Source organism: Orbicella faveolata, unplaced genomic scaffold (assembly GCF_042242905.1).
Source record: "Orbicella faveolata isolate gen_17 unplaced genomic scaffold, um_ofav_v1 contig_25, whole genome shotgun sequence".
Classification (NCBI taxonomy): Eukaryota; Metazoa; Cnidaria; class Anthozoa; order Scleractinia; family Merulinidae; genus Orbicella; species Orbicella faveolata.
This window is the reverse complement of record NW_028301553.1, coordinates 14,859,002-14,873,524: the sequence shown is the minus strand read 5'-3', so window position 1 is coordinate 14,873,524 and position 14,523 is coordinate 14,859,002. Positions and strand designations below refer to the sequence as shown.

General features: G+C 37.2%; 1 protein-coding gene across 1 annotated transcript; it reads left to right on the top strand.

The window, feature by feature from the left end:
• Positions 1–2: 2 nt before the first annotated feature.
• On the top strand, positions 3–14,251 carry LOC110041984 (tetratricopeptide repeat protein 12-like). Its single transcript, XM_020747305.2, has 22 exons — positions 3–169; positions 1,264–1,475; positions 2,376–2,400; positions 2,917–3,116; positions 3,649–3,708; positions 4,010–4,081; positions 4,377–4,437; positions 4,570–4,622; positions 5,476–5,605; positions 5,802–5,871; positions 6,107–6,201; positions 7,240–7,408; positions 7,612–7,704; positions 7,976–8,039; positions 8,250–8,414; positions 9,201–9,305; positions 9,468–9,536; positions 9,938–10,039; positions 10,763–10,901; positions 11,221–11,310; positions 11,928–12,066; positions 12,598–14,251. The coding sequence occupies exons 1-22, from the start codon at positions 106–108 to the stop codon at positions 12,671–12,673; spliced, it is 2,253 nt and encodes a 750-aa protein (XP_020602964.1). The 5' UTR covers positions 3–105; the 3' UTR covers positions 12,674–14,251.
• The last annotated feature ends 272 nt before the right edge of the window (positions 14,252–14,523 follow it).

Genomic DNA, 14,523 nt, shown 5'->3' with positions numbered 1-14,523 from the left:
CCTTCGGATACTCGAGCAGATTGCGAAGATCTTCCGACGATCACGAATTGTCAACGACTGATTTAATCCAGTCGATGAGCAGTCGATCGTGTCTGTAGCGTCAAAATGGAGGAAACAACAGGAAAGGAAGAAGAGCTGCAGAAATTTCTCGGGAAAGTCGATGAAATTGGTAAGCAGCGTTTTCGATCATGTCTGATTTGCATTTTGCAGCAATCGCAAATCGTTAGACAATCATCACTCCTCTTTGTATCGAATCTCCGAAGTTTAAAGTTGAGTCAATGTCAGCAGCTTTCAGCTTGCTTTGTTTCTTGAAGTCCAGTCCTCACGGATTATTTAATGGTCAGATTGAACCATATTAAATTACTTATCTTGCGAGAAAATAAAGCTATGTGCCTTTCCTTTCTTAAGAACAGTTTGGGGATCTTGATATGAAAGCTTAGTTACATTGATACGTGAAGATTAAGCTGAGGGCAAACCCTATTGGGTTTCAGATCAGGGTTTCTTAAGAGCAGTAGTACATCTGTTTCCCCTTCAAGGCAAACGAGAGTACTACCTCCCAGAAGCTATGCATGGTATTTTTTTCTTTCAATATAATGGCTTCTACCAGAAGCACTATGAGGATACCTAGAAGCACTGTAAAGACATAAGGGTAAACAAAATTGTCGATTTTGTGGTTCAATATTACCCTCTGTACAATTTGGTGTTTTCCTTTTTTCACATACGAACTACTTATTAACCAAGAGTGAGGTCTTTACAGGAAGAGTTCAAACCGAGACCTTGCCATATAATTTGACCAAGGTATGGTGAGGTCAATACCGTAAGGCTGAGGTTTGAGACTTTCCTGTAAAGACCAAATGTTTGAGGTTAATAAGTTGTTTAATATATGGCTTTTTACTCTGGTTTTGTAGGCCCGTAATCAGCCTGTGGGCATTACGGGAGAATAATGCCTTAGAATTAGCCAATACCTTCAGTGCTGTGTTAAAGTTTTTCAAGTTGTAACTACAGTCTTTTCTTAAAGTATGATTAAAGCAGATAAAGACATGCACATGTAGATTGACTTGGGTTTGCCATTGATTGTGTTAAATGTTTGTGTACCCTGTTAGCCTAGAACATTTAGTATCACTTGGACCTTTTTAGCCAGCAGTTTTTATGCAACTAAAAGTAGACATACTACTAATAATAATTATTGGTAGTGTGCATACTTTTAATAATTATTATTAATTATCAAGTAAAAATCTGGGAACTTTTTTCATTTGTTTACAGACTCTATTATGAAAGATTTAACATGTGGTGACCTTGAAAGACAAAACAAAGCACTCTCTGCAGCAGATGAGTTCTTGAAAAGACACAAAGCTGAAAATGATGATGATTCTGATGATGAATGCAGACCAGTAAAAATGACATCTGAGAGAACAGTTATTTCCAAAGAAGGAGAAAGGAGGACATTAGATCCTTCAACTGCTCTTGGTGAAATGGTATTATTTCTTATTATCCTTAACAGTAATAGAAACATGCAATAAGTTTTAGGCTTCTTCAATTTTTTCTATTGGTATTTGCCATTGCAGTAGTTGTTTTCTACATCAACTTGAAAGTCACAAGTAAAGGATACATGAGGGTCGGATGGCCATTCCTATTTGATGTTCTCAATTGATTACCATACAATCAAAAACTAACTACATGCAGCAACCTACATTTTTTGTATCTAATATTGATGCAAATGAATCTGTTATCGATGCAAATGAATGCGTAACTTCATTTCTGAAGCACGCTCAAGTTAACAGGATACTTGATAACGGCACACTGGATCTTTTTATTGGTGTCACACAACATCAAAATGTTTTTCTTTCACAATATCAAAATGTTACCTGTTTTTCAAATAAACCAAAAAACACCCCTATAGTTCAATTTGTCATGCTGAATTTGGTAAACCTACAAAGTTTTGTAAGAATCCATTGCAAACTCATAAAAATATGTGACCCCAGTACATGTAAATATCAGGGGATAGCGTTATCCCTAGGCTTACATTTCATTGTAAAAATTGACAAGTTTGGGGTCCCATATTTTTATGCATTTCCAACAGATTCTAATGAAACTTCACATATTATATACTCGATTTGGCATGATAAATTGAACAGTTTGATTTATATCTTTGTTTGAATGAAAACATTGGAAAAGCATGACATTAGTAAACAGGTCCATATAGCAATGCATGTAGGAGTACAGATTATATAAATTTGCACTTCAAAGGTGTAAAGTGCGAAAAGTACCACAGGATTCCTTTAACAGTAGAGATCTCTTTTGTTAGATCCTACATTATAAGCAGCTGGTCAGATATCTAGGTTGAGTTAATTTGTGTTCTATTTTTGAATTGTTAGAGGGATGCTGGAGAAGTTTGTGCTGGTAAGATTTCAATGCTAGACCAGGGGTTTCCTTAATGTTTTCAGCAGGTTTTCACAGGCAGGCAAAACATTTTGAATTGAAGCTGGTCATAAAAAAAACTGCCCTCTAGAGGGTCAAACCGGGTGGGCAAAATCACCCTCACGGACAGTCAATTGGCCTGGTGTCCAGCTCTTAATGAAACCCCTTGTCTATTTGCTAGACATGCAATGCAAAAGTTTAAACCACTCCATGGGTGTAACTTTATAAACAGTGGCACTTGTCTTTTGATCTACTGCTCAATTAGCTGTCACTACATGTAAGCTTTCATTACAGCCGCACAGGTCAAAACCACCGTTTACACAGAAATTCTTCATTCAAATGTGAGCAGCAACCAACAAGGGATGTTATACACAGGTCATCAGTATGGAATGTGTAAGGGGAACCCCAGATGTTTTTTTTAGGGAAAGAGGACTTAAGTGTGTGAAAAGGGATATTTTTTAAGCAGAGTTGGAAATTAATGGACCATTTTTTTCACAGAAAAGTTCATGAAAGCAGTTGAAGAAGATGCCAAAGAGAGGGCAAAGATAAAAAAGAGATCTGAAGCCGAAGCTGAGAAGTTAAAAGGAAAAGGGAATGATGCTTTCAAGGATGGTAACTTTACAGAAGCCATCAGCAACTACACTATGGCAATTGCTAAAGTTTGCACTAATCCTGTGCTTTACACAAACAGAGCTCAGGTGAATACTCAGCTGACTACAGGGATTTACTTTACACCTTAACATGTAGCTGCAAACTTTTAGCTTTAAACACTGTTAGTTGTAAGTAATTACTTTGATAGGCATTTGGCAATTAAAAGTAACACAATTAAAAAAAAAAACTACACATTTTCAAGACAAATGAGAATCAATTAACAACTGATTCACACTTCAGCATGCTATAATGCACAAAGGGAGGTTTGAAAGCTCAAAAATGTGCAATCAAGAGTTGCTCCAAGCACAGCGGAGAACAACTCTTAGCTTCTTGAGTGCTTTCCAAACTTTCCAAATGCATAATTTGAAATAACACGATGAAGCTAAAAAGAATTTAATAAAATTTATTAATTGCCAATGAAAATATCAATTTCTACAGATGAAGTGAAGATATTTTTGTTCACATGAAGTGTCGATCATTGGATTATTATGCAGCTTTACTAGCTATTATACCTTTAAGTGTTTGTGGGAGATAATAACAGGACTGATGTTTTAATTTTGTGCTTATTCTTAACCTTAGGCTTACATCAAACTTGATGACTTTGATTCCGCTATCCATGACTGTAATCTAGCTTTGAAGGCAAGTTAATATTTTACATTACAAGCAGCTATAATTTGGGCAATTGTAGGTTGATTCAAAGTGACAATAAACTTGGTTTAAATGCAATATTTTCTTACCCACACATTCTTTTTGGATCAATTTGACTTCTTTCAGTTCAAGAGGAAGGGGTGATATTATATTTTATTCAAAGGAGAGATATTTAGTGGAGATACAATGTACGTGTAATTTACTTTTAATTTTGATGATATGCTTTTTAAAATCTATTGAATTTTCAACTTTGACTTCAGTAAATATAATTTTAATATCTTGTCAATGTCAGATTGATCCAAAGTGGGTGAAAGCATTTGTTCACAAAGCCAGAGCTCTGCAAGCACAAGGGAAGTTTGATGAGGTAAGATTTTACTTAACATCATCCTGTTGTGAATTAAAATAGAGTTTTATCTTTCACCCATAACACACTCGTAAGACAGACAAAAATATGATTAGTAAGTTAATATCAGAATTTATAGCAGTAACTCTCATGATGCCAAAAAGGAAATGCATTATGGAGAACCACTCCCATGCTAGGGGGTATTCTCAGTACGGAGACACCTTTAAACTGTGATTGTTAACAAGACTACTTTAGATATGATCATAAAAATTGTATGTACATGTGACATGTATGACATCACTGCATTTTTTTGCAGGCTGTATCAGTTTTAAAGAATGCTATTGAAGTTGCTCCAAAGCAAGAAAAGGTTTTAAAAGGTTGTTCATCATATATATGTTATGCTAAATTAATAATAATCGTCAGTGAAGTACTAAATACATGTTACTGTCAGTATTCATATTTTTCCTCCATTTGTGTTTAACATAATTTTCAACTTCTGCTCTTTTTAGTGTATATATCAGAGGCAGAATCAGCAAAACGGAGGCTTCAGGATGAAAAAGAGGTCAGATTTGTGTGGCAATAAAAATATTAAATTATCAGATGAATACACTTTTGACTGGCAAGAATATATAGTGTGACTGAGCAGTTTCAATTAGTTTAATTTCTTTCTTCTTCTTAACTTTGTCTCACCCGTCAACTTAGTCCAACATTAAGATTGGCTTTCCTTTTTGAAACAAATAGACAAACAAACGAAACAAAAAAGCAAGACACAAGAAAGCTTGGTCTGTATCTTACAGTAGAGACCTTGAACATAATGAGAGGCATGTGAGGTGCAGTGGCCTCTTGTTTAGTGTGCTCATCTCTGGATCAAGCAGTCCGGGTTCAAGCCCTGGCCAGGGACATTGTGTTGTGTTCTTAGGCAAGACACTTTACTCTCACAGTGCCTCTCTCCACCCAGGTGTATAAATGGGTACCGGCAAACTAAATACTGGGGTTAACCATGCAATGGACTTGCATCCCATCCAGGGGGCAGAAGAAACACTCCTACTCACTTCATGCTACAGAAACTGGGATAAGCTCTGGCCTGATGGGCCACTTGGCTTGCACGCAGGCTTTACTTTTTTTACCTTTACTTCAAACCCCCCCCCCCCCCGGTACTTTTACAGGCTGACATCTGATTTCCCTCTCCTCTAAATCATAGTAACACCCCCCCCCCAAAAAAAAAACACACAACAACCCTAACTTGGGTGCTGCTTGCTTCAAGACAAGCATTCCTTTTTTATGTGTGTTGACCTACAGTAGGGTTAAAAAATGCTTTTTTTTTCAATGTTTGAAGATGTTAACATTACTGTTAGTACATGTAACATCACGTGTGTGAATGGAATAACCATTCCTGACCATTTAACTCATCACAGGCTGCCACCCTTGCTGGAGAAGGAAGTGGAGAATTAATAAAAGAATCTATTAACAGACTACACAAAGGCAGTCTTGCTACGTCACAATACATTGAATCAACAAGGAAGCTAGTTTCACTTCTAGATAGCAGTAAGTCAGTTTTGAAGTTTAGGAATTCTGATTCACTCTGTTTCTATCAATTTTCAAGTTTATTATAATTGCCTATATCCTTTAAATATTTATCTTTTTAGAACCTTTTTTCGAAATCAACATAGCATAGGTTTGACATACAGTTTTACCTACGTGTACTTTTAGCTAATTCAATCCTTGCTTTCCTATATTGCAGATGCTAATAAAACATTATTTAGATGTTATGGAGGCTTTCAAATCATAGATTACAATAAAACATTTAAAAAGTAAGTAAAATGAGGTTGAAGTTAAATTCTGTTTATAAACATGCAGGTGTTGGATCACTGCATGCAGTGTCCATTTGAGCGAGTTGTCCATCTTTTATAAATTTAAGCGAAAAATATGTATCAGGTAGCACTTTTGTGTTAATATATTTTGTGGACTGTAAGAGTGGGTGTGTGTAAGACTGATATGTTGTTTGGCTGCCTTTACAGATGTGAGCATTTTTGTTTCCCTTTGTAGATATTGGGAAGGAGCAGATGTGTGTACAATGTTAGAGGATATTGATTTTATGTGTGAAATTTTAAGGATTTTGATGGAAGCCTGCACTGACAATGGTAAGAATTAACTCAATGCATTAATTTTCTTATGTCCTCAATTATCCAGCTCTACAGGTCAGTATGATTTCAATACTTGAGGCACATGTAGGCAATAATGCCCAGTAATCTTTAAGGCCATAATAAGTGTTGCGATCCCAACATACGTGGCGGATGTGAGGTGCAGTACATCAGAGTTTGCCAGTTTAAATAAACTTAGGCACAACAGCCCACAATTTGTAAGATTCATTTAAGATCTGGCTGGGCTGCTTGTGCACCACTTACTGTAAAGACTAGAAATCAATAGACGATTGTTGAGTAACAAGAGGCACACAGGACAACAAGCTAAATGGAAATGAGTAAAACCATAAGAAGGGGAAATATAAAATGACTTGCATCTGATCTCTAACACTGTGCGTGAGAAACTCCAAAGAAAATAGCTCCAAATACTCTGAGTTAAACTATGAACGACTCCTGGAACATGTGACTCCCAATCGACTGAAACGTGCTCAGAAATATGGTATCTATGTAATGACGAAACACCTAGAGCAGCCAGCCAAGAAACATAAATCAAACATAAACTAAATCAACGATGGTTGTAACGCAACGGAAGTGAACAATCTATAAAGGTCCAGTGTTTGTATCTATGTATGTGACAGTAAGTACATGTAGTTAAAGAAGAAATGTATATGCCTGGTGGTTAAAGAAAAGCTCAGTCAGTCCATCAGTCATTCAATCATTCAGTCAGTACATCCATCTGTCTGTCCGTCCATCCATCCTTTCGTCTCTCTGTCCGTCCATCCGTCAGTGAGTCAGTGAGTCAGTGAGATAGTCGGTCAGTCAGTTGGTCAGTTGGTCAGTCGCTCAGTCAATCAGTCAGTGAGTCAGTGAGTCAGTGAGTCAGTCAGTCAGTCAGTCAGTTAGTCAGTCAGTTGGTTAATCAGTTAGTTGGTTAGTCAGTCAGTTACTAAATCAATCAAGACATGTATTCTCTCTGCTTTTTGAATTTGTTTGTTTTCTGTTGATTAGTTTGTGACAGGCAAGATATTTTTCTTCCAGATCACAATGTGGAAGAGTTTCTCAGAAAGGATCATTCCCCATCATTCAATCTTCTCTTAAGAGACCCAACTTCTCCTGTCATTAGAACTGCTGCTACGTCCTTCCTCCATCAACTGTCACAAACTGAAAAGGGAAGACTTGGTCTTACTACATATAAACATATCAAATGGTAAGATTAGGAAACAAGCAGATGGGAGTAATGAAAGAATATTGTCAACTAGAAGACTGAATAGGGTTTAAACTAATGATAAGAACAGAGTGGACAAGAAGAAAATGAAATGAAACCTTGCAGACTGTGAGGATAAACAAAAAGTCATTAAAGGGTGGATATCAATGAGTTGAGATTAAGGAATGTATGTTTTATTTTTTCAGGGTAACAGAAGCCTTATTTTCACTTGTACAAAGGGGAAACAATACAGCTGTTGTGGCAATGTCCACAATTAATAACTTAGCCTTGGAACAAGGGTATGAAAGCTGTCAAATGTGTTATATGCTCTGGTAAAGCTATGTCTAGAGACAAGTTACTTGTAACATGTTATTTCTCAGCCTTACAAGGTATTGTTAAGAGTATTACTTTTTTCATTCTGAACTTTGAACTTAAATTTATAATCTGATCAGAATGAATTTACAGGTCAGTAAAAACAAACGGGAAAAGTACATGTTAAACAATCATAAACCAAAGGGTGGTAAAGTATTTTAGAACTAATTCTCTCTTCTCTCTAATTCTCTTTTTTAGATTCTGTGAAAAAATTAGAGATCTGGTTGACAAGGACTTTCTGGGCATCTCACAGAAATTTGTGGTAAAGTGGATTCCCTTCTTTCTCTTATTTTCTTGATCTTCCTTTCTCCTTGCACCCTTTTATCTGTAAAGGTTCATCTCTGCTCCTTCTCGTCCTTTGTCCATACATCTATTGTCCATTGTGTCCTTCAGCTTCTCTTCCTCCCTCCCTGTCTTCATGATTACGCTCATTGACACTGTCATTGTTCTTTCATTGTCCTTTCATGTACAGTTAAAGTTATGCGAAGGCAACCAAAAAACATCTCACGAACCTACAGATAACTGGTCTCTGGTGTCATCTGGTTTATCAGCTTTGGCTAACATGGCCAGGGACACTTACATAAGAAATAAGATTGCAGATGAACAGGCATGGTGGGAAACTAGTGTCAAGTTCCTGGTTTGTACTTCACTATTTACTTTACTTTTCTACTCCCAAGTGTGGGAGGCATGGTGGCCTCATGGTTAGTGTGCTCATTTCTGGATCAAGCAGTCCAGGTTTGAGCCCTGATGGAGGACATTTTGTTGTGTTCTTGGGCAAGGCACTTGACTCTCACAGTGTCTCTCTCCAGCCAAGTGTATATAAATGGTTACAGGCAAATTTAATGCTGGGGGGTAACCCTGCAAAGGACTAGCATCGCATCCAGGGGGGGTAGAGATAGCCCTAGTCGGTTCATGCTGCAGAAACCAGGATAAGCTTCAGCCCGATAGGCCACTTGGCTTGTATGCAGAGTTTACCTTTCTACCTTAACCTTTTCTATTACTGAGCATAACCTTGTGATTGACTCGCATCCCATCCAGGGGGGAGTAGAAAAATTCCTAGTCACTTCATGTTACAGAAACCGAGATAAGCTCTGACCTGATGGGCCACTTGGCTTGTATGCAGACTTTTTTACTATTCTAACAAGTGGTACCTGTAACTTAGTTATGAACAATTCTTTATAGCAACAAATTTGTTTCACACGAAATGTAACAAAAAAATGTAACAAACCCTGACCAAAATTTTAAAAAAGTAAGAGATTCTTGAACCTGATTGTGAAAATTTATGTATTACGTAAAATGTCAGTCACCAATGACAATCTTTTCATTCCCTCCCAACCTTACAGGATTCTCAGTTCAATCTGTGCTTCTTTTCTTTAAGTGTGGCCTTGTTTTTAATTAACATGTAAATTATATTTTTACACAGGATTGCCATATCTGTGGTATAAAAGACCAGAAAGTACGATGTTCCATCTTTTCTCTTCTTGGTTTGCTAGCAAATATATCCACACAACCAAACCAACACCAGAAGGTATGTTATATGTAAGTAGTGACAGAAATAGTATAGAAGTCAGCACGTTCCAATGTTACTATATATGAAAAGAAACTCTTTTAACTGAGCATGTCTCAATAATAAACAGCCACTGACACTGGTATACTCACAAAAAGTATTTTGGGAATTCTTGTCAATCAGGATGCAGCTCCAAGGTTGATTCCATCACTCATTGAGATGTTAAACACAGGATATGATGAAATCTGTGAGGTACAATATATTCTATTCTTAGATTTAACCTGGTCATTACCCATTAAATTACAAACTGCATTATAGCATTGCTTGGTTTTCTCGGTGTCATGGGGGCACCAGTCTAGATGTAGAGTAGTTGATTCAGGCCTGAAATTGTGCCTTTGTGCCAGCGTCTGCTAATGGTTACACCTTCATGTCGTTTATCTTGCTATGAGGAATGTCAGTCATTTCCAGCATGGCTGCAATTGAATCAATGCAGACTTATCAATAATTTTGTCAACTAAGCCCTGTGATACTGGATGCTGTTTTTTTTTTTTTTTTTTGTGATGTCCGTTGAAAGTGAACCTTATCGGTGACAAATACAGGAAGTTTGTTCAGGATAATCCTGTCTAACTCATTACTTCTGTTTAACGTTTTAGCGCAGTCTTGCTACGATTAGACATCTACTGGCTCACTCAACCGATGCATTAAATCAAGCTTGTGATCAGAAAATCCACATCCACGTTTTGCGCATTCTTAAGGTGACATGTTACATGCTGGAATGTTTGCTTTCTGTTACGTCAGTACAGGAATTTGTCTTGATCTAATGGTCAGTAGGTTGGCTTTGACCATGATCGAGAGCTGCATCATATGGTGACCATTTTGCTCAGATAGTCTCATAAGCGTGGGGTTCTAAATTATTGCTATTTGAAACATTTCTCATACCATCCTGCTGTTATGCTTACATTTGAATATGCTTAATAAATATTAATCCCTGAGTGCCTATATGCCTTACTCAGTACATGTACATCATGGTTTTTGCTCCTCAGGTGCCTATATGATGTACTGAGTATGTCAAAATTTCAAGAGATTTAGTTAAACTCCTGGCACACTAGAAAAACTTTTATCAGCTCCTGAGATTCATAGGAGGTTTTCTGAGAGACTGCTAATTTCCCATTGTTGTTCATGACATCAAATGGATATCAAATTACAGTGTGCATCAACCTCAGTTAAATTAACCACTTTGAAGGAGCACTTTAATCTATGACCTAAGTTCAGAAAATATGCACATATCTTTTGATTAGGTGAAAAAGCTCTGTGAAGTTTTTTACTAGACACCCATTTTCGGTGAAAATGGTGTGGCACAGAGCATACACAATGGTCTGGCACTCAAGAGGTGAACTGGCTCACAGATGTTGTTTTGTTAATGTTTGTGCATCTTGGTAGCTGTTTATAAGCCAATGTTGTGTTTATTCCTTCTGCAGTTGGTTATTCTTAGCAGCCATTTTCAGGTGGGATGGGGGGCAAGCACAAGGGAAACTGTGAAGAAATATGCCATCAAGTCACTGGCACTGTGCACAATGGAGAGAAAAGATGCCAGAGAAGCTGTCTTAAGTGAGAAAGGTACACGCATACACATACTAGGTACATGTAAGAAAATGTAAGATACAATTTCACTGGTCCCTAATGCCTACCATGTAGTAATAGTGGACCTGTCAAAACAAGATATTCACTGACCAGTATCACATGACCATATTGCAGCCTCAGGTTTAGAGCTTTTTTATTTAAGTTGACCTTTGCCCAGTACTGATTTTCCATTGGATGGCAAGCTCAAGCCAGGTTAACATACTGTAATCAGGATCTCAGCTTTCAGGTTTGGCTAAATCAGCATAAATTAGTGTATGGCAAGGTTGAACTAAGGTGTTCAACTCTCCTGTTTTAGCTTTGGACTTTTTAGTGCAACTTCTGCACTCTACAGATGAAACCATCATAGGAAATACATCACTATGCCTTGGTCACTGTGCTGATATGGGTAAGTAAGAGGACTCTCAACTGCTTCAAAATTCCTTTACTAATGGGCTGTTAAATCAGATTAATATGCAGAATTCCAGTAGCATATTTTAAACTTCAAGACATACTCAGATTTAGATACAAAATTTGTTCTCAGAAGGACAAAGTGATAGATTCAGCTGTAAGGTGTATTTGCCCTCAGTTGCCCAGAGAACACAGTTAAGCCATTGTGAGATCCTTGTGGCCCTCTTGGAGAGGCCAAGGGTCAGTCTAGGATTCAAGATTACAGTTGATGTCGAGATGATGTAACATATACAGATCTAAGTTGTGTCTGATGGGCTAGGTCAATTGAACCAGTCAGGGACGCTCTGTTTATGAGGATAGTGTTACATGTCATTAGGAGAGGCCTGGGAGTCAGTCTAGGATTCAAGATTACAGTTGACGCTGAAATGACGTAACACTATACAGATCTAAGTTGTGTCTGATGGGCTAGGTCAATTGAACCAGTCGGGAACACTACCTTGATGAGGACAGTGCTACATGTCAGCGATGGCAAATTAATTGTGTTATTGCAGGAGAACATTGTTCCCATAAGTTACAAGTAATTTATCAGCCTGGTAAATGACTTTTATTTTACAGAGGAAGTTAGCCAGTATCTTGCTGGTGTTGGCGAGGTAGTGGAAATTCTCCTGAAGCATGCAACAGATGATGAGTTGAGCAATGACGTAAAACAAAATGCTGCCATTTGTTTAGCTAAACTTGCCACAGCAGACAAAAGGTATTGCAATACAACGCATAATCACTGCTTTTCTGTTAAAGTGTATATGACAAATATTTTTTCATTGGCTCAATGGAATCTACATGAGATCGTGATGTGGAAATATTTTTCATTACATTTTAGCTCTCTGCAAATGTGAAATTTCACTTCTGGTTGGGTCAGAAACTGTGTGGGGTTAGGACCTGGGACTAGTCAGGCTTTGACATCAAAACAAGAACATACATCAACATATTTTTCAAACCAAACAAATAGAAATGAAAAATGTCAAATATAATAGGAATTAGGCAGTCAAGTGTAATTCCAATAATTTTTGTTCAAACTTGTAAACATTTACAAAAGATACATAGACCTTTACACTTTAAGGATTTTGAGCATTCATTGACGCAGCATGGTGCTGTTACAAAAAGTAAAGACCAGGAGATAATTTTCTATGGTATTGATGCAACTAAGACAAAGCTTTTGTACAGAATAATTATGTGTATTACCCATTTAGTATAATGGAGCCTTATGCACATGTTATTCATTTTGCAGGCATCTTGACAAGCTGAAGGAAATGCATGGACTTGAAATTCTTCACTCAGTAATACAAAACACAAACCTTAGCTGACCTATCAGTGGTCCACTGCCAGTGCTTTCAATAACATCCTGTCTGTTACCTAGCATTGGCTAGCTTCCATGGAGGCCTCTTCAAGCTTGTCTAATTACTTGCAGAGCTTTTAGCTGTGGAAGTGACGGTATGAAGCAGCATGGGAGGAAGTAGAGAAAGCAGAAAAGCATTTATTCATGCATGCCCTGTGCCACGCAGAACAAGATCTCAACTATGTTACCTACTGAAAAGCAAAGATGCACCTAATTGAACATTTTAGCAAAGTGTATATAGTAAACGTATGGACTCCTCTAAGAGGCCAAAATTCAGCTGAGTTACTTTTAATTTTATAGTAATGAAAAGCAAATTAAAGTGACTGAACCTTTGATTTCCATGACATTTATTACTTGACCCAGTTTGTAGGAACATAACATATTTGAATATTGATGTATTTGAATGCAAGGTGCTTATGACAAACAGTCAGTGCTAAGATCAGTTAATTCTGTTCCACAGTTATTGGTTCATTAGTGCCAGTGATGAACTCTTGTTTCTACAGCAGGCTTTGCTTGCATGTTAAATATAATATTTATTTTGGAAAAGTATGCTATACTTAAACAGACAGGTATTTAATTTAAAATAGGATTACCAGTAGTCTGAAGGAATTAGAATGTACATATGATACTTGTCTCCAGCCTTTTGGCATTTTGCTGATGTTTGAAGCAACCAAATTGGCAGAAAAGCAGTCTGCTTTTTGAGTTATTTTATTTATTACTTGTAAACATTGAATGCTTTCCCCGATATTTTACTGTTCTACTGCTAGCCAACTGTAGCATATGGTACTGCCAATTTCTGGGGTTTCAATTCTACTATAACTATAACAGCTTACTAAATACCATTACATAATAACAAGACCTCTAAGATTATTTAGGCCTCTTGTATTAATTGGCCATGTCACCCTCAAAAAGATAGTTTACGATATAAAAGTCAGAAAACAGCAAGCTAATTAAGGGACTTCATTAAGGGCCAGACATTGGGCAAATTGGCAGGCTGACATGATAGTTTTGCCTGCCTGGTTTGACCATACAGAGGAATGTTTTCCTTATAAAAAGTTCAATTCAAAAAGTTTTGTCTGCCTATGAAAACCAGTTGTCCTCCTGTTGAAAACATTATTGAAACCCCTGGTTAAATATAAAGTAAACAGGAAAAAAGGAATGGCCCAAATTTGAGAAATGAACTTTTAAGCTCATATGTTAAAGGTATATCATTTGTGCAGTGGAATTCATCCTTTCAGAGTAAGATTTTCAGTTGGTTTTAACATGAGCAAGGTCAAGACTTGCATACAAAGAGTAACCCTAGGGTAGCCATCCAGTTATTATCCTTATGTGATTCAGGCAATGATGCTAAAGCTGTGTGTGAAATGAAAGTCGCTCGCATTTTAATTGCATTTCAGATGTTATTTTCTGTACATACTGTATATTAGTAGTCTTAAGTGGTTTGTAAGTAATGTAGTAAGGTATTTTAATACCGTACAGTCCTGTCATCTTGTTTGATGTGCTAATACTGCACATTATTAAAGAAATCTTTATATTTTCTCGGTAAGTATTGAAATTGTTGACAATTTTAAATTTGAGACCAGTGTGGCAAACAGTAAAAAATGTCCACAAAGCAGCGGCGGATCCAGACCTCGAGCTAACGGGGGTGTGGTTATTTTTACTTGCCCTGCTGGCTTTTCTTCCTTCTGCGATTTTTTTTGGTTTTTTTGCCCCCCCCCCCCCCAACCCCCCAGGCCCCTCCCCTAGATCTGCCACTGCAAAGAAACATGTGGAAAACTGAGAACCAAGCTCAGTTAGTTTAAGGTGTGATGGAGTAAG

Excerpts from the sequence above, each read along its gene's own strand:
- LOC110041984 (XM_020747305.2), top strand. The coding sequence starts at position 106 with ATGGAGGAAACAACAGGAAAGGAAGAAGAGCTGCAGAAATTTCTCGGG. Across the intron at positions 4,438-4,569 it reads GCAAGAAAAGGTTTTAAAAG|TGTATATATCAGAGGCAGAA; the intron begins GTTGTTCATCAT and ends TGCTCTTTTTAG. Across the intron at positions 9,306-9,467 it reads AACCAAACCAACACCAGAAG|GATGCAGCTCCAAGGTTGAT; the intron begins GTATGTTATATG and ends CTTGTCAATCAG.